Raw genomic sequence first — 25,039 nt, 5'->3', positions numbered from 1 at the left:
TGTTCTATACGCTATGGGGACGAGGGAGCGTCATCAGAACACGGAGATGTAGACCCATACGTTATAATTACAGAGATACTAGAATCAGACTAGTATTTCCAGAGCACTTCCGACTTTCATAAGCAAGCAGTAAAGTCACATTTCCTTTAGTAAAGTTGCCTATACAAAGTATGACATATTCTGGTTCGTAGACTAGTTGAACGAACACTGAAACCTAGGTTAATGGATATTAAAATGTATCTTAGGGAGATAGGAGTGCCGCGTCATAGCTCAAGCGGTTAGTCGCTGGCTTCTCACCGCGGCGGCCCGGGTTCGATCCCTGGTCTGGTCAAGTGGGATTTGTGGTGGACAAAGTGGCGCTGAGGCAGGTTTTCTCCGAGTACCTGGGTTTCCGCTGCCAATCTTCATTCCACCAATTGCTCCACAATCACCCTCACCTATCATCTGGGGCTGGTACAATAGGCCAGAAGTATCCGCAGTACAAGGGAATTAGACCCACCCCACTAGCAATAAAAATATAGGAAGATAGGATGGCGTGGTATGGATTGGATTGATCTGGCTTAAATAGGGACAAGTGGAAGGATCTTGTGAATACGTTAATGAGCATTCGGGTTCCGCAAAATATTGGAAAACTCTCAAGTAGCTACAGAAGTAGCTGCTTCTCAAGAAGGGCTCGGCTCCATGAAGTTAGTTTGATTTTAGTAAAAAATTCCCAGGCTTTTATGGGGCTGGAAAGTTCATTGTAGTGCTCACAAAATCCGGTTACTGAGCCCTTATATGAGACAGGCACGCAATTCTGACCTCTAATCTTATTTATTTAAGGTTACTTTTACTGTTTTCTTTCAGTCGAAAACTAAGTAGTCAAAGTTATATCTTTATATAAGTTAAAATATAAGGTAAATTTGGCCCTATGTTTAATTAATTATGCATTATTCCATGTAAAATGTGGATCGTTTCAGAAATGTCGGGTTTCCCATAATATTTCGAAAGATGGTAAGAGTTTGCAGTGAGGAATGGGTAGACCCTCACCCCACGATCCCCTTTTTGGCAATTGCTTATTCGGTGTAGTCACATTTGTCCTCTGCATCTGAAGGCTCTCTCCTCTGTCCACAGCCTGAGGACGTGTTATGGCGTCGTGACAAGAGGATCCATTTAGTCCTAACATGGCATGCGATATTATAATTTCCTTTTTCTGTCCTCATTTCCGTAATTAGAACGAAATCTTGATATGCAGTGTCATGTCAACGTGTCACATGTTGCTTCATATTCGTTTCAGTTAATTGCCTGTTAAATCAGAGGAGGGGCTTGCATTCAACTTTGTGCGAACTCCATGTAGCAGGGCGCAATTCAACTGTTTTATATTTTAATTTCCGGTCGTCAAGAATATTAACATGGCGACTGTCCGAATTTGATATGAGAGCTCTACTCGCGCCACACAATGCAAGATTCCGAAAGTACGTGATAACAGAGTTTCGAAAAACAAATTTGTAACTATTATAATACGTCAAGCAACAATGACGCTTATTGAAATTCCTATATATATATACACACAGACATGAAAAAGTGTCTTAATAGAGAGATGATAGCTTTGAAGTTGAGCAATTTGAGGTTAGAGCTCGATTATTATGTGATGACACAAGCATGCACGGAGGGGAAGTGAAGGAGAAACAGAACACCTGAGTGAGTAAGTCCGTTACGATCCACTCGAACACAGAAACCAGCTGCCAGCAGCGAATTGAAATATCCACCCTTCATATCTTCTGAAAGAGAATATGGACTCGTCCGTTCCGCCCGGAAACGAAAATTGTCTTCTGCGCATGTATCATCACATTCTAATTGAGCCCTACTAAAAATCGAACTATCTATCATTAACATTTTGCATGAACGTAGATTATGTGGTAGATCAATAGCAAGTGAATTTTTTTCGTTTCATTGTATCGTGTCAATTTCGTGAGTATTTATAATATTTTTATATGTACGAGTATATGTGAAGTATGGATACCATTTATTTTGACATATGACAGTCTGTGAACATTTTGAAGGGTTTTTTTAAACATGAACATAGAAATTTTCATATAATCTAGTCTATTAATATCGTAACAGAGGTCTAATCCTATACTAAGAAGAAACCCCAGGCGAATACTTGATGGGTCTGTGTAATTAATACAAAAGCAGTTTGTCTATACGATTCTTTTAATTCACATCTCCATGAATAGGCTAAGACAGATTTGAATGAATCATAGTGTATAGAATTAATTACAGATATAATATTCCTCGGCCTAACATAATGGTCGCACGGTGTAGTGCATGAACTTGTTCGTTCGTTCGTTCGAACTCTGGGATCGTGGGTTTGAACACCACTCGAGGCATGGATTCCTGTGTACTTTACTCTGTGTTTGTGTTGTTCTTTGCGTAGGTAGCAGCTTTATGTAGGGCTGATCCTCCTTCCAAGGAGTCCTACAGACTATGTATATGATTAAGGAACTTAAAACCGGCCGAGGCCAACCAAAGTGCAGTACGGCCATACACAGATTCACAGATAATCTGAATTTATTATCTCTCTGGTGACGCCAGCTAACAAACTATGTGAGATCTGAGGGCCGCGCAATAGCTCAAGCGGTTAGTCGCTGGCTTCCCACCGCGGCGGCCCGGGTTTGATCCCGGGTCTGGTAAAGTGGGATTTGTGGTGGGCAAAGTGACGCTGGGGTGGGTTTTGTCCCAGTATTTCGGTTTCTCCTGCCAATCTTCATTCCACCAAATTCTCCATCACCGTAATCACCCGGGGCCGGTACAATAGGCCAATCAGTGGCCGCCGTGCCGAGTGGAACCAGCTGGACTCCACTCCCCACTAAGCGAATTAAAAACAGAGAGAATGTGAGGTCTGAGGTTTTCACAGTAATAACTAACAAGATTGCTGTGTTGTGAGTTGTGGTGCCGTGTATTATTTTAAATGTTTTTAGCGTATCGGAGGTAAGTATTTCAGTCCTAAGGATAGAAGAATTTATCTGTGTACACTGAAGGTGGAGGTAGTATATTGATCTGAACGTCTCTCCAAGTATCATATCCTAGAACGCAATAATCTTCAAGTGATGAACTGTTCTGTAGGAGACACGCTCCATTCAGCGGAATTGTTGACATGATGTCTGCTGATTATTTTTACTGGGTTAAGGACTTTTTGGCATGCACTGTCTTCGCTCGTTTGATAACCGGGATCATGGGTTCCAATCTCACTCAGGACATGAATGTTTAGTTTGTGTGTGTGCGTTTTTCTGTGTTTGTGTACAGGTAGAGGTCTTGCGACGAGCTGATCATCCGCCCAAGGAGTCCTACCGAATGTGTAAGATCTAGAAAAACCGAAGTGAACAGAAAAGTTCATGGCCTAGGCCAACTGGGGTTGTAGTGCCAAGGGAAAAAAGGACTTTTTAATTGAGCTTGGACTCAAGAAATTGAAGCGCATACTAATGAACTGAACACACACCTTCTTTGTATTGCAGTCCAAGTCTAGGTTCTTATCTCAAATACCGTCACGTGATCATAAGCTCCAGAAACTGGGTTTGTTGTTCTGCAATGAAACATTGTGTCCATGGTTTTCCTCATTCTCTATAGATAAATGCAGGGATAAGTACCTCGATCATTCGACGTCAAGTTCTTTTTAAAATATTTTGCAATTCAACATTGATTTGTCCTATCATTCGATGTCCTAGGCAATGACAACATTGCAAAATAATACCACAAAACAGATCTAGATTATTCTTTTTGGTCTAAACGACAAGCTACAAGACAACATGAGAACTGCACCACGCATCACAAGAAAACAGTGTCAATACACACAATCCACAACACTAAGCGTACACCACGATATGGCATAAATAAAGAGTGACGCATGCGCACACGCAAGAAATCGATACCATCGTACCCACTAAAAAAGAACGAGGACAAAGATAACCAGTGTACCAGTAGAAAAGATATATATAGATATATTTTTTATTGTTAGTGGGGTGGGACTAAGTCCCTTGTACTGCGGCCTCTTCTGGCCTATTGTACCAGCCCCAGATGATAGGTGAGGATGATTGTGGAGCAACTGGTGGAATGAAGATTGGCAAGGGAAACCAAAGTACTGGGAGAAAACCCGCCCCAGCGCGACTTTGTCCACCACAAATCCCACCTGACCAGATCCGGGATCGAACCCGGGCCGCCGCGGTGAGAAGCCAGCGACTAAGCGCTTGGGTTATGGCGCGGCCCTACATATATACATACAGTAATATTAATTTTAACTAATTGTAATTAATACCAGTACAGCTTTTGCTGAAAAGTAAATAACCAGAGGTTTTGTTTCTTAGCAGATAACACATATCATATTGTCAAATTTGAAAAAAAAGATATATGGGTCCGTATTGAACATAAAGCTGAGCACCTAAGTACAAGTTATACACCTGATGAAGACCCAATTAGGGTCGAAACATGTAGTATTAACATTTTAATGTAAATAATCCATGTTGCTATTTTTACGTGAATTGTTTTGTCGACATTTATGAATATACTGATTTCGATTTAGATTGATTACCAAGGGCGTTACTTTGGGGATTTAACTGAGGGAATCATATTTGAGCCTGTGTCCTTGGAATATTACAGGTTCTTCCTCCTAATAATTACTAAGTTCTCCCCGTCTGTCACGGCCCGTGATATATGCGACAGGCCGGATAAGTCGACACGTCGCCTTCGGGCTTAAGTAGGATCTTCCCCTTAGATCCTTAACATAAATGGATTCAAACCTTTTGTGACACTAAATTATGCATTAAGAGTTAAGAATGAAGTTGGATTTCAGGTTATCACAGCAGTGATTATGAAGCGTACTGTCATCTGAAATGTCGCTCAGCAGTGACTATGAAGCGTACTGCCATCTGGAATGTGACTCAGCAATGACTATGAAGCGTACTGCCATCTGGAATATGACTCAGCAATGACTATGAAGCGTACTGCCATCTGAAATGTGACTCAGCAATGACTATGAAGCGTACTGCCATCTGGAATGTGACTCAGCAGTGACTAGGAAGCGTACTGCCATCCGAAAAATGACACGGTTGTGACTATGAAGGGTACTGTTCTCTGTATTGTGATTCAGCAATGAGTATGAAGCGTACTATCATCTCGGATGTGGCTCAACGTTTTTGGATAGTTCACCGACGTTTCTAAGGGGTGTGTTGCCTCTCTCTTCAAAGCGTAAGGTATGCTAAGCAAGCAAAAGGAAAACTGACTGAGGTCTCGGCTTGTTTCACGCTCCTTGCTTATCATACATTTTACACTTTATGTAGATGCAGTACGTTCTTCCGAAACGTCTATGAACTTCTTCCGGAATACATAGCGTCATATCACAGATGACTGTACGCTTTATACAGATTTACATTTATTTAAACACACACAATGATTTTTCGAATACACAAGAGCTTAAATACAATTTCCCTTTTCTTCTTCACTCACTGATGTCACTGCATGTGGATACATACATATATGACTGTTCCTGGGGGTAAAGGGTGGCCGGCGTCTAAGGCTGACGATCTCACCGTCATCTGTGAGCCGACTGTCTAGAAGATGTGGGATCCTCGACCTCTCACACCCCTATGGGCCGCCACGGCCTGTTAAAAGGATAGCTTTTTAATTTAGGTATTTTATATTTGTCCTTATTTTATCGATGTTTTTTTTTTTTTCGAAAATTCAGGTTGGAGAAAGGGAAATGCTTGACCCCTTCCATCCCCTGCCTGTGAACCATATGAAATGCATGCATAATTTTGGTGGGGAAATTTCGCCGTTACAGAGTGTGAAGCACAGCATATGAGCGTCATTCTTTTATCATGGAGAACAAATTTCACGAATGTCTGTAATTAAAATTTCTGTTGCAGAGGGCTTCCCAGTCGAGTCTTCAGCTGCAACTGGCGCCATCTCTGGAGCATCAGACTGCCGCCATGTTGAGTATCCTGGAGCGGTACAAGTGGCATCAATTCTCCGTCGTCACCAGCCAGATCGCGGGGCACGATGATTTTGTTCAGGCAGTCCGGGAGAGGATAACAGACATGCAAGACAGATTCAAGTGAGTTAGCTATTCCAGACCCACTTATAAGTAAATATCTGAATTCTCAGACACTGTATCTGTGAGTTCTTTCTGCCAGAAGTCTCCAAAGAGAATAGCAAGCAGAGTTGGCGTTGATAATGCTTGTAAGTGAAAACATTGTACCTTCTTCCTTGAGCCAATGCCTTAAATTTATGTAACAACATTAACTCACTTTATTACGATGGCGTATTTACGTGTGTTTCACCGTGATATATTATTCGATGGATCTGAGAAATCTGACCTGCAGATGTAGTGTAATTCCCGTATCCAAATTTACTTAAATAATTAAAATGTAAGAAAGCTACCCATGTAACAAGCTATGGAGACCCATGTGGTTGTGAGACGTCGAGGCTCCCACATTTTATAGACAATCGGTTTATAGATAGCGGTGAGATTGTCAGCCATACGCTCCGGCAGTCTTATACCCCCAGGAAGATTCCTGGTAGTGTTTTCTGTTAGACACTGAGTCGACCCCAGTGCTATAGTGCGGCTGGAAGGATTAGATCAATTGAAAAATCCGACGACTTCATAGGGAATCAAACCCACGACTTTCCGGCTTGTAGCGTAGTGCCTCAAATCAACTACGCTACAGTGTACACTATAGAATATAAAGTACATTATTACGTATTGGTAGCATTGTAGCGAACCACAGAGTTTTGAAGGAAGAATGTGGCTGTAGAAAGATTTTATATTAGGACAAATACAGGCAAGAATATAATTAAATTCTTATGTGGTGGCGTGTTTGAATTTGGAGACCCATATTAAATGCTTTAAAGATTACGGAGAGAAAAGGCATATGGCGCATGCGCATACAGTATCGAGTAAATTCGACGAATTTCAATCCTTAATAAAAAATTAATATTTATTAGGCGGGTTTCTGTTTTATCACAATTCAAATACAGAAATCTATTTTGTATTAAAAACGGATTATTATTCCCATGAAAATGTCATTTATTCTTGGTTTATTTATCTAAGCTTTCAGTTACAGAGACTCTAAAATATGACTAACAAAACTATGGTTCACGTGCCGAATATGGCTCTCTTAAACCGTTAATAGTTGCTCACAGAAAAATATGTCACTCCCATTCTTTTCACAATTGGATTAAATATGAGACATTTTCTGCTTTGGAAGCACCCATCTGCATGCCTGCTTGCTTCTCCCGAACTACTGAAAAATGCCGTATGCGGTTCAGACATTCAGTAAGTTTGGCCACCCCTGCTGTACAGAATCAGACCTGAGGATGATAGTAAATTACGGGCCGCGCCATAGCTCAAGCGGTTAGTCTCTGGCTTCCCACCGCTGAGGCCCGGGTTCGATTCCGGGTCTGGTCAAGTGGGATTTGTGGTGGACAAAGTGGCGCTTGGGCAGGTTTTCTCCGAGTACTTCGGTTTCCCCTGCCAATCTTCATTCCACCAATTGCTTCACAATCACCCTCACCTATCATCTGGGGCTGGTACAATAGGCCAGAAGTAGCCGCAGTACAAGGGACTTAGTCCCACCCCACTAGCAATAAAAAAATATGACAGTAAATTGAAAAGGTTGCTGTAGGAAGCGATGGTGACCTAAGTTGAGGTACAGTAGTTACTTTCTTCTTGGATATGACGCCGTAAAGTCTGATGTAATTTTATCTAAGTTTCCGAGGAACATTTTGCTCTGTTATTCAGAGCAAGAGTAAGCCAAGTACGAAAAGACGTGATATGGGTGTAGGAATACTCAAGTCCAAGATATGAGTTCCGTTCGAACCATCAGGGCACTGGGAACACTGAAATCATGTGTGGCCCTTAGAAGGGCAAGAGACGGGAAATATAATGGCTCTGAGCGAGCCGAAGGAAAGTACAGGAAGGGCAGGAGAGACTGAATAAGGAAACGTCGGCTATAAAGGGCTTTTGACAGGCAGATAGATTGGTAGGTGGGTAGTTAGATGAAAAATTATATCTCTTAGGGGAAGACAATATCTGACAGGAAATTTCAAACAGAAACCTGGCGATTCAAAACAAGTGTGCTATCCATTCCGCAGAATTCGGTCACAGACGGTATATAATGATGGATTTAATTAAGCAGTACAGAGAGAAGCTTCGCAGTTTACACTTTGAATGACCGTAATTGTTTTTAACACAGTTGTGTAGAGGCTCGGCTGGGGTGCTCAGGTTTGTTAATTAAACTTGAAAGCCGGCACAGTGTAATGTAAATGAACTCGCCAAACCATGTGGTTTTGGCAGCATGCTTTGCATTCTCCTGTTCTTGCTGTAATTTACAGGTACTTTTCAAGAGACATTACAGGTTATAGTACTACAATTACTGTTTACTTTAACTCTCAACTAACATTGTGAGAGCCGGCATTTGACACGATCTAAGACATTTAGAGGCAACCTGTCTCCCTGACGTTCATAGTATTATCACCTTTCAATTCTTTATCTGAAAATTGTGTCTTTTCTTCAGAATTTTTTCCTTGGCACTTCAGCCCAAGTGGGCCTAGGCCTACCTCCATGAACTTCTCCGTTCACTTCGGTTTTTCTAGATCTTACACGTTCGGTAGGTCTCCTTGGGCGGGTGATCAGCTCGTCGCAAAGCCTCTACCTGTATACAAACAAAGAAAAAAGCACACGCACAAACTAAACAACCATGCCCTGAGTGGGATTCGAACCCACAATCCCGGTTTCCAAGCGAGTGAAGACATTGCATGTCTTAGACCGCTTGGCTACCGTGACCGGCCTTCAAGATATTTACCCACGGATATTCTGTATTTATTACTTCTTTACCCTTTCGTATTCACATTATCACTTTATCGTAACTTCTTATTCTTCCGTAATCTAACATCATGTTGCATGCATAAGTGGCATGGGATAGGCGGTACCTTAGTTGGTTGAGCCGCAAGGTCGCGGGTTCGATACGCGATGAACTCATTGTATTTTTCACTTGCTCTAATCCTTCCATCCGCACTATGGCCAGAAATGAGTACCAGGAATCGTCCTGGGCGGTAAATTGCGGCCGACTCGTGAGACTGACAACTTCACCGCCATCTGTGAGCCGATTGTCTAGATAATGCGGGACCCTCGACGTCTCACAAACCTATGGGCTCCAAGTTTTAACGTTTACCTGCATAAGTGATGAAATTCATACGTGTGTAATATCCTAAACCGTTCGCTGCTTACAGCACAATGGGTTTTGTGACTTCGGCCAGTTTTAACACTGAGGAATTCGTATTAGATTCTGCAGACATGTGGCTTTCAGATTGAATATCGAGTGTTTCCACCAGTAAAGCGTTAACGAGCTGATCATTATAATTTAGACAAAGTTTTTTCTGTGATGTATAACTCAGTTCTTTACGCTAAGAATCTAGCTTCTACTGCAGAAACTCGGTTTCAGTCCCAGGCGATTAATGAGAATCCGAGTGGACGAAGTGATTTTGGAGCAGGTGTTCTCGGGGGTCTTTGGTTTTCCTCTGTTAATCCTCTTTCTATAGTTAGCCTGATTTAACATATCAACACATTCTTAGGTGCATTCTAACATATCAACACATTCTTAGGTGCGATATAGCTTCAAACCTCCTGGACACTTCCTCATCCTCGGTCTTTAGTTTCGGCTCTTCATGTCTAGCCCGAAACATGGGTTGGTTACGCAATAAAGGTTCGGCCACACAGAGCGCTACGCTATGTTCGCTACGTACGCTACGTACGCTGTGTACTCTCTGCGACGCAGCTAACATAGGGAACATAGCGTACGTAGCGTACGGAAGTCTGTGTGGCCAGTCACATTGGCAATAAAGGGAGATATTTTTCTGTTCGTATAGCGAACATAGCGTACGTAGTGCTCTGTGTGGCCGAACCTTAAGGAAGTTGGTTTAGCATGTTTGTAATGTTAAGATTCTGCATGTCCAAATATTTTCCTTAAAAGTTTCTTTACTCTGCAATGTAATGTTATCTATTCTGGTAGATGTTTCAAACATTTCGGGCGAAAGTTCAGCCTCCTTCTTCAGGGGCAACGTTGCAGGCAGCAGGTTACTCCGAAACGCCAAATCTACCGGAATCCATAGTGTCATATATGTAAAGACAATAATCTTCATAGATACAACCTTAAGAACGTCAAATATATTCCTGGTTTCACTGGATTTTACCGGGGAGGCCAGAAGGAAAGAGACAGCTTGGAGGAATTAGACATAGTTGCGAGGAGAATGTTAATATTCTATCTTTGAGGAATGGATTGGTGAGGTGTGGACTGGATTAATCTGTTTTCTCTTTTTAAAAGAAATCATGTAAATACAAAAAATTCGTATGCAATGCCCATCCGGCCCTCTGCAGTACATTCTTATGAACATCTTGTTGTATCATAGCGGTCACACCGCGGTTTTTAAACATCTTCCGTTAACTCTAAGAATATACTATTAATATTTTGTACATTTACTTCTTTTTCTTTTTTAAATATATTTAGGAATTTTGTATGAAGTAATAAACGCCTTGTACAAATCTTTTTTCTTTATCCTTAAGAGTGGATTACTCTGGTTGAGGACAGGGACTAGTGGCGGGTTCACACTTGTGAACATAAAATGTTGAAACATTGTTGAACAGCTGAGCCACTGGAGGCTTCTGAAGAACTCGGCTCCATGGAGTTAGTTAGTTAGTTAGTTAGTTAGTCGTTTAATTTATATTCCTGTTTCGTAGTAAGATATTATTGGTTGAATATCACATATGTGTTACATATGCTTCGTCAGTATGAGGGCGATCAGGCATGTACCATCGACCACCTACTACATTGCATTGTATCACTCCGCTGTGCTAAGAAGTAAAAGCAATAGCCTAAAAATTAATCAACAATCAACGAAGTGTTGCATTTACAATACTGCATTATGTATAGATATCAAGTGTCAAATACAACTGGATACTCGTATAAAATGTTAAAATTCCAAGTTTCATACTTATATAAAAATTAATTTTTCTGCATTTCATTTTGACCCTGTTCTCTAAATGAGTTTACATTTAATCCTAATGTTCAATTGGCGGTCATAACAAACCCTTCGCTTAATGATCCCTCTCATTACCCCATAGTGTCACGCGATAGCATTGTGAGTGGCTTATAGACAGGTTTTGGATTGGTTGATTTGATTTATTGACAACTTATCCTTTACTCAAAACTGCAATTAATTATACAGCTATCGCTGTTTCCACAATTTACAGTTCTTAGTAACTTACACTAGTATCCTCAGTCTTCACTAGTCTTATCCTGGCAACGGATTCATAAGAGTCTCACTCTAACTTCAAATCACATATGAAGTCTCCTTTGCACAGCGTAATTTCTTTCTCCTCGATTATTCTGCCAACTGTCATCTCCGGAACTGGACTCGGTTCTTTTCTGCAACTGCCATCTCCGGAACTGGACTCAGTTCTTTTCTGCAACTGCCATCTCCGGAACTGGACTCAGTTCTTTTCTGCCAACTGCCATCTCCGGAACTGGACTCAGTTCTTTTCTGCAACTGCCATCTCCGGAACTGGACTCAGTTCTTTTCTGCACCTGCCATCCCTTCTCGCTTACCTTCGCAGAGCTAAATTCTCGAAAGGTAAAAGTCAAAAGTCAGAAGTCAGAGTTACTTTATGACTGATGGTTTACTGCCAATCAGTTCGTCTTGGTGTTAAGCCCCTCGAGACTCACGACCAGAGTTCTTTTTTAACTGAACTCTTGCGTTAATAGCCCTTTTGTAACATCCTGACTTGCCAGAAGATGGATTTGTCTTTTATTAATATAGCTTGGTCTTTCATCAAGTGTACATTTCGCACATATAGCACGTTATTGAAAATTCTACACACAAATTCGCTGTCAGTACCGGCTTTACAAAGCAGATCATGCCTAAATTTAGTATCTTATGCTACAACGGCAACTTAGTCACTTGAACGGTCTAAGCTCGACCATCGCCAAGTTCAGTCCTCCAATATTTTCTATGTCTGGCTTCACCTTGTCCTATACCGCGAACATGTTCAGTCTCATGATTTTATATGACTTCTGCTTGTTCCCTGCACAGTTTTGTTTTATAATCGTACATTTACGGAAGGTTGAAAGCCGTGTGCAAATCGCGGACCAGTGTTCACCTTGGAAAAGTTCCAATGATGCTCAGAACTTTGTTTCGCATGCGCAACAATTTTTAGAGGTAGGTGTCTGACGCTAGTTCCCAGGAGGGACAGGCGTAAGGCATTACTGATCTGATCAGTGCCTTATAGAGAGTTAGTTTAATGTTGGCGCTTAAACGCTCACTTCTGAATACAGAGTAGATTCTAATAAATGTTTTGAAGGCCTTGGCTTCAGTAATTCCTATGTGCAGTCTCCATGTAGTCCTCTTATCAGAGATAACACCGAGATATTTTACACAATTCACGATGGGGATATGCCGTCCATTGAAGGTAAGACGAGCCTCAGGGGACCGTAGAGAACACCGTTTCTAACAATACCACTATTCTTATGTGTACCGATTCGTTACTAAGAAACTAGTTCGTTTATTGTTGCGTGCATGTACATTTACGTTTGAACCTGTATGCCACCGTTGCCTAGCAACGAACAATTCCGGCTTTCAGGCGTTATGTCACAGTAATTTGTTTCTGAAGGCAGAAAGAGCATTAATTGGGGAGTCTAATACTAATTCATTTGCTTGATTTGGGGTTTAAGCAGCTGTGACTATGAAGAATACTATCCTAGTAGTCCGGTAGACTTTCTCCAACCTTCCGGAGGAAAGCACTGCGTCTATGTTGATGGCCGAAGACTACGCTAAGAAATCCAGCAACAAATAAACACAACCCTGTTTAGGTAGATGCCCGAACATTTGGTCTTCAGTCATTTGTCTTCCTATTGAAAGACCTGACACCAATCTACTGTGCTAGCTCCTCTGTTCTACGCTGCTGTAAGGCGAGGCGCCACGCTAATGTTCTGCAGATTGGAGACGAAGAAAAATGGCTGCGTGTTTACGTCCGACAGAATGGCCTTCCAACATTGTTTCGGTAAAATTGAGTTCAGTGAGAGCGCCATCTATACTGGGTCACAGAGGGACATACAAGGAGGTCAGAAGCAGACGTTAAGAGCTTTTCGTAAAGAATGCTTTAAATTGAGAACCATATGTAATGTATAAGATTCGACGTAATAAGCACTCATTAATTACGATCACTTTCCTCCATAATTTTTATGGAGATACATAGCTTGACATGCGAATGATATATGGTAAAAATAATTTCGATACTAGCTAACTCCACGAATCAGGCCGCGACATAGCTCAAGCGGTTAGTCGCTGGCTTCCCACCGCGGCGGCCTGGGTTCGATCCTGGGTCTGGTCAAGTGGGATTTGTGGTGGACAAAGTGGCGCTGGGGAAGGTTTTCTCCGAGTACTTCGGTTTTCCCTGCCAATCTTCACTCCACCAATTGCTCCACAATCACCCTGACCTATCATCTGTGGCTGGTACAATAGGCAAGAAGTGGCCGCAGTACAAGGGACTTAGTCCCACCGCACTAGCAATAAAAAGAAAACTCCATGGATCACACTCCTTCTTGAGAAGCTGGTGGTTCCCTTTCAAGGCACACACACCACTTTATGGAACGTTGTCACGCATTAGCGTGACTCTCGACGTGGTTTTGGACTGGATATTGGATTTATTGATCAATTACGGATCGTAGCTACAGGTAAATCTAGCAGTATCACTGAATTACCCACGCCAAAAATCAATGTATAGTGCTTAAAATAATTACGCTACCGCGTGCCCCCTCAACTACAGCACATATAAAGTCGTTTCAGTCTACAGTAGTCACTTCCTGGCAACGGATTTTAACGCAATGACTAAAATAGTCTCACTGAATTGCACACTCCAAATATCACTGTAACTACAGCACATATCTACTGTTTCAATTTTCACTAGTCGTTTCCTGGCAACAGATTTTAAAAAGTACCTGTAACAATCTCACTGAATTACAACACATATGTGTTCTCTTCACAGCTTGACTTTCAAGTGAGCACTGAACTCGTTGTTCAGAACCGTCCCGGATCTAACATCTCTGCACGGACTGCACAGAAAACGCCCTTTCTCTATTACTATTCAGTTGTTGCTTATTAAAATTCTGCTGCCTAGCAACTGATGTTCCGTTTTTTGCTTCACGCTCATTGCCTAAAAACGAATGTTGTTGCAGAGCCATTCGCTAGCAACAGTTCATTCTCTGGCTTTGAGAAAAAAATATGCCACAGTATTTTATCTTCCTCATAAGAGCCCGCCATTGATAACTATCCTGAGCAGAGTAATCAAATTCAGATCTTCCCATGCTCTTTCTTTAAGATCCATTTTAATATTATACTCATATCTACACGTATGTATTCTCCAATCTTCAGGCTTTCGTAGCGAAACATTTTATGCATTTTTCTTTTATCCCAAGTTTGCTACTTGCCCCTCCCATCTCATCCTACTTAATCCAAATTATAAGCATTCCGCTTTACGTAATTTTCTCCACGTCTCCCTTCTCCTCACTCTCTGAATGTGTTCTCATTCCTCCCAAAACGTGAGAGACGAAATTTCGTTCCCATTTAAAACAATAGTTATTGTATGATATATAAAAAGGAGCCGATGTAGTCAGGACGATATAAAAGTAGGCTAGGGGCTGGACTACCGGGGAATCGTGGTTCTATTATCTGCAAAGGCAAGAGATTTGTCTTTCTCCACAGCGTCCAGATCGAAACTGGGACACATTTAGCCTCCCACACTCTTTCATCCTGGGGATAAAACCACTTGCCTCCATATAGTAGCGAGGTTAACAATGCATGGAGTTTAATCTCCACTCCCCTCCACACGTTCTCATGACTTGGTGATCGATAAAACACAGGAGCAATGAGATTAATACGTAATAGCGGTGCATGTAAATACCAGTGTATTCTCAGGCCCACAATCAAAGAAAATATATGTGGGGTAATGAAACGATGCCAACCTCCCTTAAACAGCCTCTTCCACCTGGAACGTGTGTGCGCCTGCTAATGCTGCAGCCTGGCGCTAACTGGTCCACAGGGAGGGGCCATAGGTGTAGTGAGGGCGAGGTTTAAGAGGTGTTAGCTTGTCATATCCACGAGAAGGGTACACGATAAAACGTATTATGACTCTACTGTAAATAAAAATATTTATTAAAGGACTTTCTAGTTGTGGTTGTTTGGAATCCAAGGGAATTTTAACTTTCATTCAACCAACTGTCATGTTGAGTCCTACCGGTATTATCCTGAAGTTAATATTAACAGAATTTTCAGAACTGTGATATTGTGTGCTCTGAATATGTAATATATTTAATAATTTAAGTTTTATCCTCAACTAGAGATCGGTGATTTTACGTGTCATTGCCCATCCAATTCAGAATGAAACGAACAAATTTAATCTCTAACAACAGCTTGTATGTATCATTTATATGGGGATATAGGGGTGATAATGTTTGTATCTGATGAATGAATTAAATAATTGGTTGCGTCAACGCCTACACAAATATATTTCACGTTTCAGTATGTATTTTCCCTTTCAGGATCAAAAGAAAAATCTGTCGTTATTACTACCAAGGATTTCAAGTTGATACTAGGTATTACGTGATCACTGTGCATATGTGTCTCTTGACAGCAGAAATGCTTTAAAACACAAACAGTCCAAGAGAGACTTGAAAGAATTCTGACGATGGTGTATGCTGTACTTCTTTTGGCTTATTTTGGACTTCACCCATCGTCTGGTATGTAAAAGACAAAAGACCACGACGTTTCGGAGACTGGATCTGTCTCCGTCTTCAGGTGGATAGGGAAGGATAAACCTACTCAGTTGGGCCCGTTAGAAAGAGCTAGTCTCAACCACTGGACGTCCAGTGATNAGAAGTACAGAAACAGTCCTAGTTTTACGAAATCCAGATTACTGTTCGTTCACAAGAACTTTTATAATCAAATGTATTACTTAGGTTTTTATCATCCGAATGTGAACTCACTCATCAGCCCCGCACTATAGCTCAAGCGGTTAGTCGCTGGCTTACCGCGGCGGCGCGGGTTCTATCCCGGGTCTGGTCAAGTGGGATTTGTTGTGGACGAAATGGCGCTGGGGCAGGTTTTCTCCGAGTACTTCGGTTTCCCCTGCCAATATTCATTCCACCAATTGCTCCATAATAACCCTCGCCTATCATCTGGGGCTAGTACAATAGGCCAGAAGTTGCCGCAGTACAAGGGACTTAGTTCCACCCCACTTCTTCTTCTTCTTCTTCTTCTTCTTCTTCTTCTTCTATGGTGCAACAGCCCGATGTCGGGCCTTGGCCTGCCTTATCAAGCCCCTCCATTCCTCTCTATCCTGCTCTGCTCTCTTCCAGTTCCTTACGCCCATTAACTTCTTTGCATCTTCTTCCACCGCATCAATCCATACTAGCCATATAAAAAATACGATATAAAACTCGCTCATCCGAAATCATTTCCCACCCAAGAGAAATTATTATTTTCTCGATATAACAAAAGTAGTTCCAATTTAAATCAGTACACTAAGATAAGAAGCAATTTGTCCCTGCATTTAACGAATTAAGCACTATACCATGAAGGCGTATGGAGGAGTGGATGTAAAGACCCACGTTTCTTGACCTCGGCACTAGTTGGAGGTGAGTGTTCAGTTTCACGCCCCTGACGCTTTACACCCCGGGGAAAGAGCCCCCGGTACCCTTTGGATAAGAGGCTGGGTGGGCCCCAGAGCCGATCTGGACGACTTGGAAAAGAGACAATTCTTGACCCTACTGGGACACCAGTCTGTAGGCAGTCTCTATACCGACTGTGCTATCCCTGCTCTCCAAATCAGTACGCCAGAATCAATTATTCCCGAATGAAATGAAATGAGAATTTATGTTTCTCTACTGTTGTTTGCACTAAGTATTTCTATTAAAATGATCTATTAGCGATATTTCCCATGTGAGGTTTTCCAATAGATATTGCATAATGTAATAAGTTTCTGACACTTATATGTTCCTTTTAATACAGTGGAATTCTTGGTAAACTTTGAGCTTTTCAGGACGCAATCCTCAATTATAAGATTCCGTCAATGGGAAACAGTGATTCGCATTACGAAATTTCGCTTTACACACTCTCACCAGGAATGTAGCTCTTCATAATAGAGGGACTGCCTCTGTTCCATAAACAGGACGTCACTCAGTGACCTGATATTTCATCTACTTCCATTGAAACACAGCACCAATAACTTTCCATCTCTGCAACGGCCGGAATGCTACAGTAGACTGGGCCACTACCGGATCCGAGCAAATCAACCTCAACTCATCAGCCTGAATTTCCCTTTGAAATTTTAAAAGACTTTATTCCAACATTTTATGTGTGTTCAGTCAATATGATCCTTTTTTGAATTCTGCAGTATTTGTGTTGTGAGACCCCATTAGTTTCGTTTAGCTATAACTGGGTTAAGAAAACAAGCAAACATGGAGCTGCTCTATGCCACTGGGGACATTGATAAAAGGTTCATATCTGTCAACCGAACAGCGACAAATTAACGCAACAAGGGATTAAGTCACTGCGAGTTTGCAATTAAGTGTTGCTATTAATAATTTCAGGACTGAGTAGTTAATACTGTTATGTTGATGCAGAGGGAATCAAAATCCGAAGGGAATTCTTCCTGTATGTTCTAACTACATTCGCATGACTACTGTAAGACAGTTAAAAAAACTCCGTGGCCTGTAGTCCGCAAGTGAACTATACCGACCGAGCGATCGTCGCTTGTCGGCGAAGTTAATGCCAACTTTAGCCGATAGAGGGTGTCGCGTGGTTAGCGCAACGAATCCCCACGGCCGTTAATTTTGGTTTTCTAGACCGGAGTCGCTATTTCCTTGAAATAGCTCCTCAATTATCCTCACGAGGCTGAGTGACTGAGTTCCAGACCCAATACTTCTCAGAAAATCTGGTAGTGCCGGGAATCGAACCCGAGACCTCTGGATCTGTAGCCGGTAGTACTTGTAAAGTCCTCTGAACCAAATAATCCATTGAAATATATCCATTCTTCCACATTTCTGAAATACATTACCTGTATTAGTGACTAAAGACGGGGTTCGGATTGGTAATTGGATTTATTGAGCACTTACAGCACGTAACTACAAATAATTATAACACTTCCAAGATATATGTAATTATAACATATTCCTCTGCAAATTTTTCTCAATCCGTTTCCTGGCAATGGGTTTTAACCCAGGAACTATAACTATTCCCCTCCAGATATAACTACACTGCAGCACAGTCTTGAATTCACACGTTAAGCCTCCACAGGCCGACTTCTAATACTTCTAATACTTCTTCTATTACGAAATTCCAATTGCTATCTCCTGTCGAGAACCTTTAATCAGGATAGTCTGGTTCACGACCCAGATTTGATTCGAGCACGTCCTCAGATAAAAATCTAGAGCGTTATCTCCACGACGACATCCTCCATGGTAAAATATGTTGATGTTGACTTTTCGCTGCCCAGCTTAATGTAATCAGCCGCACCTTGTGAAGGAAACTTGAATGCATTCATCTGTTAATGTTAGGATAAGACTAATTTAAATTATGAGGCAGATACATTATGTCATTGCCACCAAATTGTTCATTATGTAATTAGAAAACTACTAGATAGAATCTTAAAATTCTGAAAGTTTGTGACGATGGTATATTAATATAATTTTTGTGTTTCTGAATATTTTCCCATCTTCCTGTTTCTTTTTAAAACACACAAGGTTTCGGAGACTGGATTCTGTCTGCGTCCTCAGGTGGAATCTACTCAGTTTGGCCTAATCGATAGAGCTACTCCCTGTCACCGGAGACTATCGACTAGAGTACCTATATCGATTTGGCCCAAATTAGTAGTTTCCGCCTGAAGACGGAAACAGAATCAAGTCTCCGAAACGAAACAGGATATCCAGAAACAATAATTGTACTAGATTCTACATTTTATATATTATCACGTATATGAGTGACTATAGACAAGGTTTGGATTGATAATTGGACTTACTGAACACTTTCAGATCGTAACTGCAATTAATTATAACACTCTCGCTAATTCATGCACTCGTCTTCTGACTACAGCACATACTAAATCCTTTCAGTTTGCTTTTACCAGCCGTTCATGGATTATAGCAATGTCCTCTGCTTACATCCTTACTGGCTGACGAATGTCTCACAACTAACTAAATTCTAGACTTGTCCTGCTTATATCGCCTCGCCACGGATCGCACAGAAAACCCTCTTCCCGCAGCCCTCTTATTGCGTGACGTCACCGCGGACGTGACGTGTTACTCTGTTGCATGCGTACGAGCCGTTATCTGGCAGCGGGTATACGTCCTACCAACATCGCCACACCGGAGATCTCGTTGCACACGTTTTCTGATAGCGGTATGACGTAACCACCACAAACGTTTCAGAGAAATATAGATCTCAGAGTAAGTGGCCCCCTCCTCCTTCCGCGTTCTTATAAATGCATTAGTCATTTGTCATCCGGGAATCCGATGATGTATATTCTACATCTCTTGACAGGGTTGTTAAATAAACGTGTATTCACATTTAAACGCAGGGGATAGAGAACAGGCCTCATAAGGGGCTCAAGAGAGACTTGCATAATGGAGAAAACGAGACAGCTAAGTCACTTAACGTCACTTTTTAGGAAAAGAACAGAAGACTTTAGTCATTCCTGCAGTAATGTGTTGAACTCAACATTTTACAGCCATATTAAGTGAAAATCATTGTCTTTTAGTGACATAATCTATTCTTATGTGATCATCTGTTGACTGATTGATTTGGTAAATGCAGCACAAAATTCTCATTTTAGCCATTTTCATCACCAATTATTATTACTATGATCAAACAAAGAGGACAAAAACTTCTGCGGGCTTGCAGAATGCATATCTTGGATGAGAAATGCATACAGAATTTTGATAATTTACCTTATCTTACCTTATCACTGGAGTCCAGTGGTTGATATTAGCTCTCTCTAAGGGGCCCGAACTGAGTATGTGTCTTCCTTGCTCAACTGAAGACGGAAACAGATCCAGTTTCCGAAACGTCGTATTTTATATTTTCTAGAATTCCGGACGATGCAAAAAGTCAATACCAAGTAATTCTGTGTGTTATCCAGCGCCGTCAGAACCCTTTAGAATCTACAATACGGTTTGTTTAATCTGGTCCAGGAGAAGATCCAGTGGCGGGCTCTTGTGACACAATAATTAGTCTTAGGTTAACACAAGTTCCTGTGTTTAATTAATTAAGCACCACGCCATGGAGGGGAGCACGCGGTAGCGCAGTTGGTTGAGGCACTATGCTACAAGCCGGAAGATCGCGTGTTCGATTCCCGATGATGTCACTAGATTTTTTCAACTGACCTAATCCTTCCAGCCGTACTATGGCCCTGGGGTCGACTCAGCTTCTAACAGAAAGGAACACCAGGAATCTTCCTAGGGGAAAGGGGGTGGGTCCGGTCGGCTAGTAAGGCTGACCACCGTACTGCCATCTGTGAGCCTATTGTCTAGAAAATGTGGGAGCCTTGACGTCTCACAACTCTATGGACCTCCACGGCCTGTTACAGGGACCGCTTTACCTAGCTTTACCATGGAGGCTTGTAGGTGAGTGCATATATAGATCCAGAAGTCTGGACCTAGGCACTGTGTGGAGGTGAGTGGGCAGCTTCACGCTTCGACCGCTTTACCCCCTTTATTCATTGGGTAGGAGACTGGATGTACCCTAGAGCAGCTATGGACACTGTGAAGTAAAAAAACTATTGCTTCTGCTGGGAGTCGAAACCAAGGCGTCCAGCCTGTAGCCCGTGTGTATATTGACTGAGCTTAGAAGCCCATAAAATCTCTCAGTTAGTCTCCCAAGGAACTGTTAACGCCCAAAGAAAAACCTAACTCAGTGGATTTGATTATGAGTGTCAGTCTGTGTTCATTGCACTACGAGAATATTTAGAGCAACTGTGAATTCTTCGCAAGGTTTGACGGTGTCTCTCAGTAAAGGTATGTACGTACATTGGTGTGGTGTATAGCAGAGGGTGTTGTTTTCTAATGGTTATAATTACTGGTACGCACAGACTGCTAATTGCTCTGCCTAGCTATACAGGGGAACAATGCCTCACAGCTAACTCGTCACCTGCAGTCTAGAGCATAATTTCCTGAATATAATTGTCTTTTCTATACGATTCTGTTTCTGATGCAGGAACCAGTTTAAAATACTCCGTGTTTCCACCCTTATTATTGTAAATGTCTTCTGGTACCGTGTTGGGTCGAGTTGTAATAAATTAACAAATAATTTACTTCCATTAATTTTGGCATGAAAGAGATGAAAGAGATATTTATTCTAAAATATATATACTTAATATAACCCAGGCCTCTTTAGAAATGGAGCTTAAACCCACAGATGCAGTTAACCATTTGTCTCTGAATTATTACACTGTACAATAATTATGATACTAGTATTGTGGATAATTGTTAAAAACAAACTTCATGAAATACGTCTAACCTCAATAAGTTGGAAATTTCTGGAATGAAAGCCACAGTTTACTGAGGTACTAAACTTTCTGTGATAACAAAGCCATACTGATATTCAGAGGAAATGCTTTCGTCAAAATGGACACTATAATACTGAGTCTAGCGTATGTGGACCGTTGCCGTCTTCTGCTCTTGTTTGTACCTACTTGCTAATATACGTAAAGCATTTAGTTATCCGAAGAATCACGGCATAGGAACGCTACAGTCCTGTATTTATTGGTGTCACGCATATAGAAATAATAAGGGTAATAATTAGATAAAACAAGTATTATTATATATAAAGTACTTCATTAAGTGTTGCCACGTGTTTCAATGACTACCACGCGGGTTTGGATTTATGAATCGGTTTATTGGATCTTCATTCATTCATTCATCTGTAATCTGTCAAGACGACAGGTCCACAGTCTCTTCCAAAACAGTTCCTCCACTTGATGCGATCTAGAGCTTTCTCCTTAAAATGAAAATATCCTCTTCTGTCCCCAAGGTCATCCAGCATCCTCTTACGTCTTCTTCCTCCTCTTCTGGTCACTTCTATCCGCCCCTCTATCTTTCCTTCAATAACCTCTTTTAGAAGGCAGTTACCGCGTGAGATGTGACCAATCCAATTAGCCTTCCGTTTTCTTATTTCGTATAGGATAATCCTCTGCTCACTGACTCTAAATAACACTTGTTTATTTCTCACATAATCGGTCCAACTGATCTTCTCCATCCTTCTCCAACACCACATTTCGAAGCTTTCCAGGTGTTTCTGATCTACTGTTGGATCTTCAATAGTCGTAAATAAAATTTTTACACTCTCAAGATTACTGTAACTATAGCATATGTAACATCACACATTAAGTCTTCTAATTCTTCTTCTGGCCACATTACTGTTCTCTTGGAACTTCGGAACTCAAGTGAAGTCAATTCTCGTATTCTCTTACATCCTGTCGGCAGGAATAACGCACAGAAAACACAGTTCTACTGTTGCGAAGCGCAGACCACACAGAAAACAAGTCACGTGATAAATACAGTCCATTGGCTCGCTGATTGTTGCTTAGCAACGATCTATGAACATTCGTCCTTTTGTTGTGTAACCTTAACAGAGAAGGTGTTTATAGCGCCGTTGCCTAGCTATATACGTTACAGTACTACTACTATTCATAATGGGTTGATGTGCACAAAAAATTAATTTAAGATATTTTAGTGAATCACATGTATAAATAAAATGTTTCAGGATCAGAGAGATTTTGATGCATATACCAGGTGGATGGAATCATTGTAATGATTTCCAGATTCCATATGAATTTATCCAACTGGTTGAAAACATAAAAATATATAAACATGAAATATTACTAGATACTCTAGAATCTAGAGAACCACCTAACATCCTACCCAAAGTGTACCTGGGTTATCTTCCTAGGGTAAAGCGGCCGGCACTTGGAGCAATTCTTTTAACCCTATCTAGTGATGGTGTTAATGAGTGGACTTATACCTACACTTCCCCATACTTCTTTATAGCTTGGCGCTTAATTAATTATTACTGGGAAATTTTTACCTTAACGTTGTTTAGGAATAATTTTCCCAAACTCAGTAGGAATGTTTTCTTCTTAGCAACTGTTGCCTCTGTAGTACTGACTGTTTTAAAATTAAAATTTCTGTATTTTGCGCTCCAAGTTTGTTTGTGCGTGCGATATATTTCTCAAACATCGATTATTTCCTTAATCAGCATTAACCTATCGGTCTTCGTAATGCAGATATTGACAATGATAATTTATAACGTCCATAACTGTTACACAAGCACAATTTGACAAGTCAATTGAAAACAGCACACACTACACGTCAACAACACTTTAAACTGTACAAAACAATATATAAGAAAATGTACAATACAATCCCTTTTTGATCAGCATGCCCTTGCTGTAGCTTACTAACCGTGGATGACAACTCCAAACAATTCAATATAAAGTAGTAAATGTAGTGAAACCACCAAAAACACAAGTCAGCCATGTAAAACAAAGCATCACACGTTTAATGAAGATAACAGTCTAAAGACCATCTATATACTGCCATGTCGTATCAAAAGTAACTCGAATTGCCAATGTGTTTTGTGGGAACTGAAATTTATTATGTCAGGAAAGAAATCGTGCTTGTAAAGTTTAGGCAGAAGAAATATTATTGTCCATCATTAGTCTAAGAACATGTTAAAGGTAAAAAAAAAGTAAATCTATCCCTGAAACAGGCCGTGAAAGCCCATTGGTTTGTGAGACGTCGAGACTCCCACATTTCCTCCAGAAAATCGGCTCACAGATGGCGGTAAGGTTGTCAGCCTCACACACCGGTCGCATTTTACCCCCCAGGAATATTCCTGCTACTAATTTCTGTTAGAGGCTGAGTCGACCCCAGGACCATAGTGCGACTGGAAAGATTAGGTCAATTGAAAAAATCCACCTCATAGGGACTCGAACCCGTGATCTTCCGGCTTGTAGCATAGTGCCTCAACCAACCGCGCCGCCGCGTGCCACCGTTAGTGATCTTCATGGTAATGATATCCCGTTGTTTCTTACTTGAGGCAGACTGTTGTTTACAAAATGCAGACCCGCGGAGAACACCCGCTGGGTTTTGAGCGGGGAAAAGAGTCATCAGGGTAAATAATTTGGTGGTGATTAATTCAGTTCCACGTATGATGTTTATCTGGACTCTTGATTTCCACGAAACAAAAATAAAAGCTTAGGAAGAAAATCTATATAAATAAAAACGTAAATGTTGGTTTGTTACCCGTCGAAGATCTTCGAAAGTTCTTCACCGATTGCTTTGAAATTTTGACATAACGTTGCATTCGAATGCGCGCGTGTTTTTATATACCTACTAGCTGTACCCGGCCAAGCGTGAATCCGGAAAGTATACTTCCATGGAAACGCAATAACAGTGGGCCGTTGCATAGGGATTGCCGAAACAACAAACGCGTTTCCCCCGCAGAAGAGAGGATAAGAGGTTCCGTTGCGAAACAACGGATGAAACCAAGCGTTTCCCCGGTGATAGACAACAGAAGGCTCATTGTATAGCATCCGCCGAGGTATAAATAGTCCAGCTTGGACAAGAAGCAGTCAGTCTCGGGGCAGATGCCGAGGGATACAGAAGAGCGTCTGGAAGTAACCGCCGAAGGAGTCAGTCTTGGGATAGCTACCGCCGAATGTAAACAGTTTCGATTTATTTTCATTTTGATTTAATTATTTCGTGTGACATTGCGTTGGAATTGGGCTGTGTCGTTTACCATAGCGTTCCTTTCGTGAGTATAGTTTATTTTTCATTGTTTTTCATTTCATTTTCTTACCTGTTTTCCTTATTTTTCAGTGCAATTGGCGGTGGGATTGAGCTGTGTCGATTGATCTGCGTTTGAATTGAAATATTTCGTTAGAGTGAGCCACAGCAACGCGTGG

The 25,039-nt window shown here is 41.3% G+C and overlaps 1 protein-coding gene across 7 annotated transcripts in view; it reads left to right on the top strand.

Annotated features, from left to right (window-relative positions):
* LOC111872690 (glutamate receptor ionotropic, NMDA 2B) overlaps window positions 1-25,039 on the top strand; it is a 567,290-nt gene that overhangs the window by 254,789 nt on the left and 287,462 nt on the right. For all 7 annotated transcript variants that reach the window (XM_033754794.1, XM_033754795.1, XM_033754793.1 and 4 more), the window contains one exon: window positions 5,898-6,085. In XM_033754794.1, coding sequence (XP_033610685.1) covers window positions 5,898-6,085 — 188 coding nt within the window. The remainder of the gene's footprint in view (window positions 1-5,897; window positions 6,086-25,039) is intronic.

Source organism: Cryptotermes secundus, unplaced genomic scaffold, assembly GCF_002891405.2.
Source record: "Cryptotermes secundus unplaced genomic scaffold, Csec_1.0 scaffold143, whole genome shotgun sequence".
Lineage (NCBI taxonomy): Eukaryota > Metazoa > Arthropoda > Insecta > Blattodea > Kalotermitidae > Cryptotermes > Cryptotermes secundus.
This window is presented reverse-complemented; position numbering and strand designations above follow the sequence as displayed.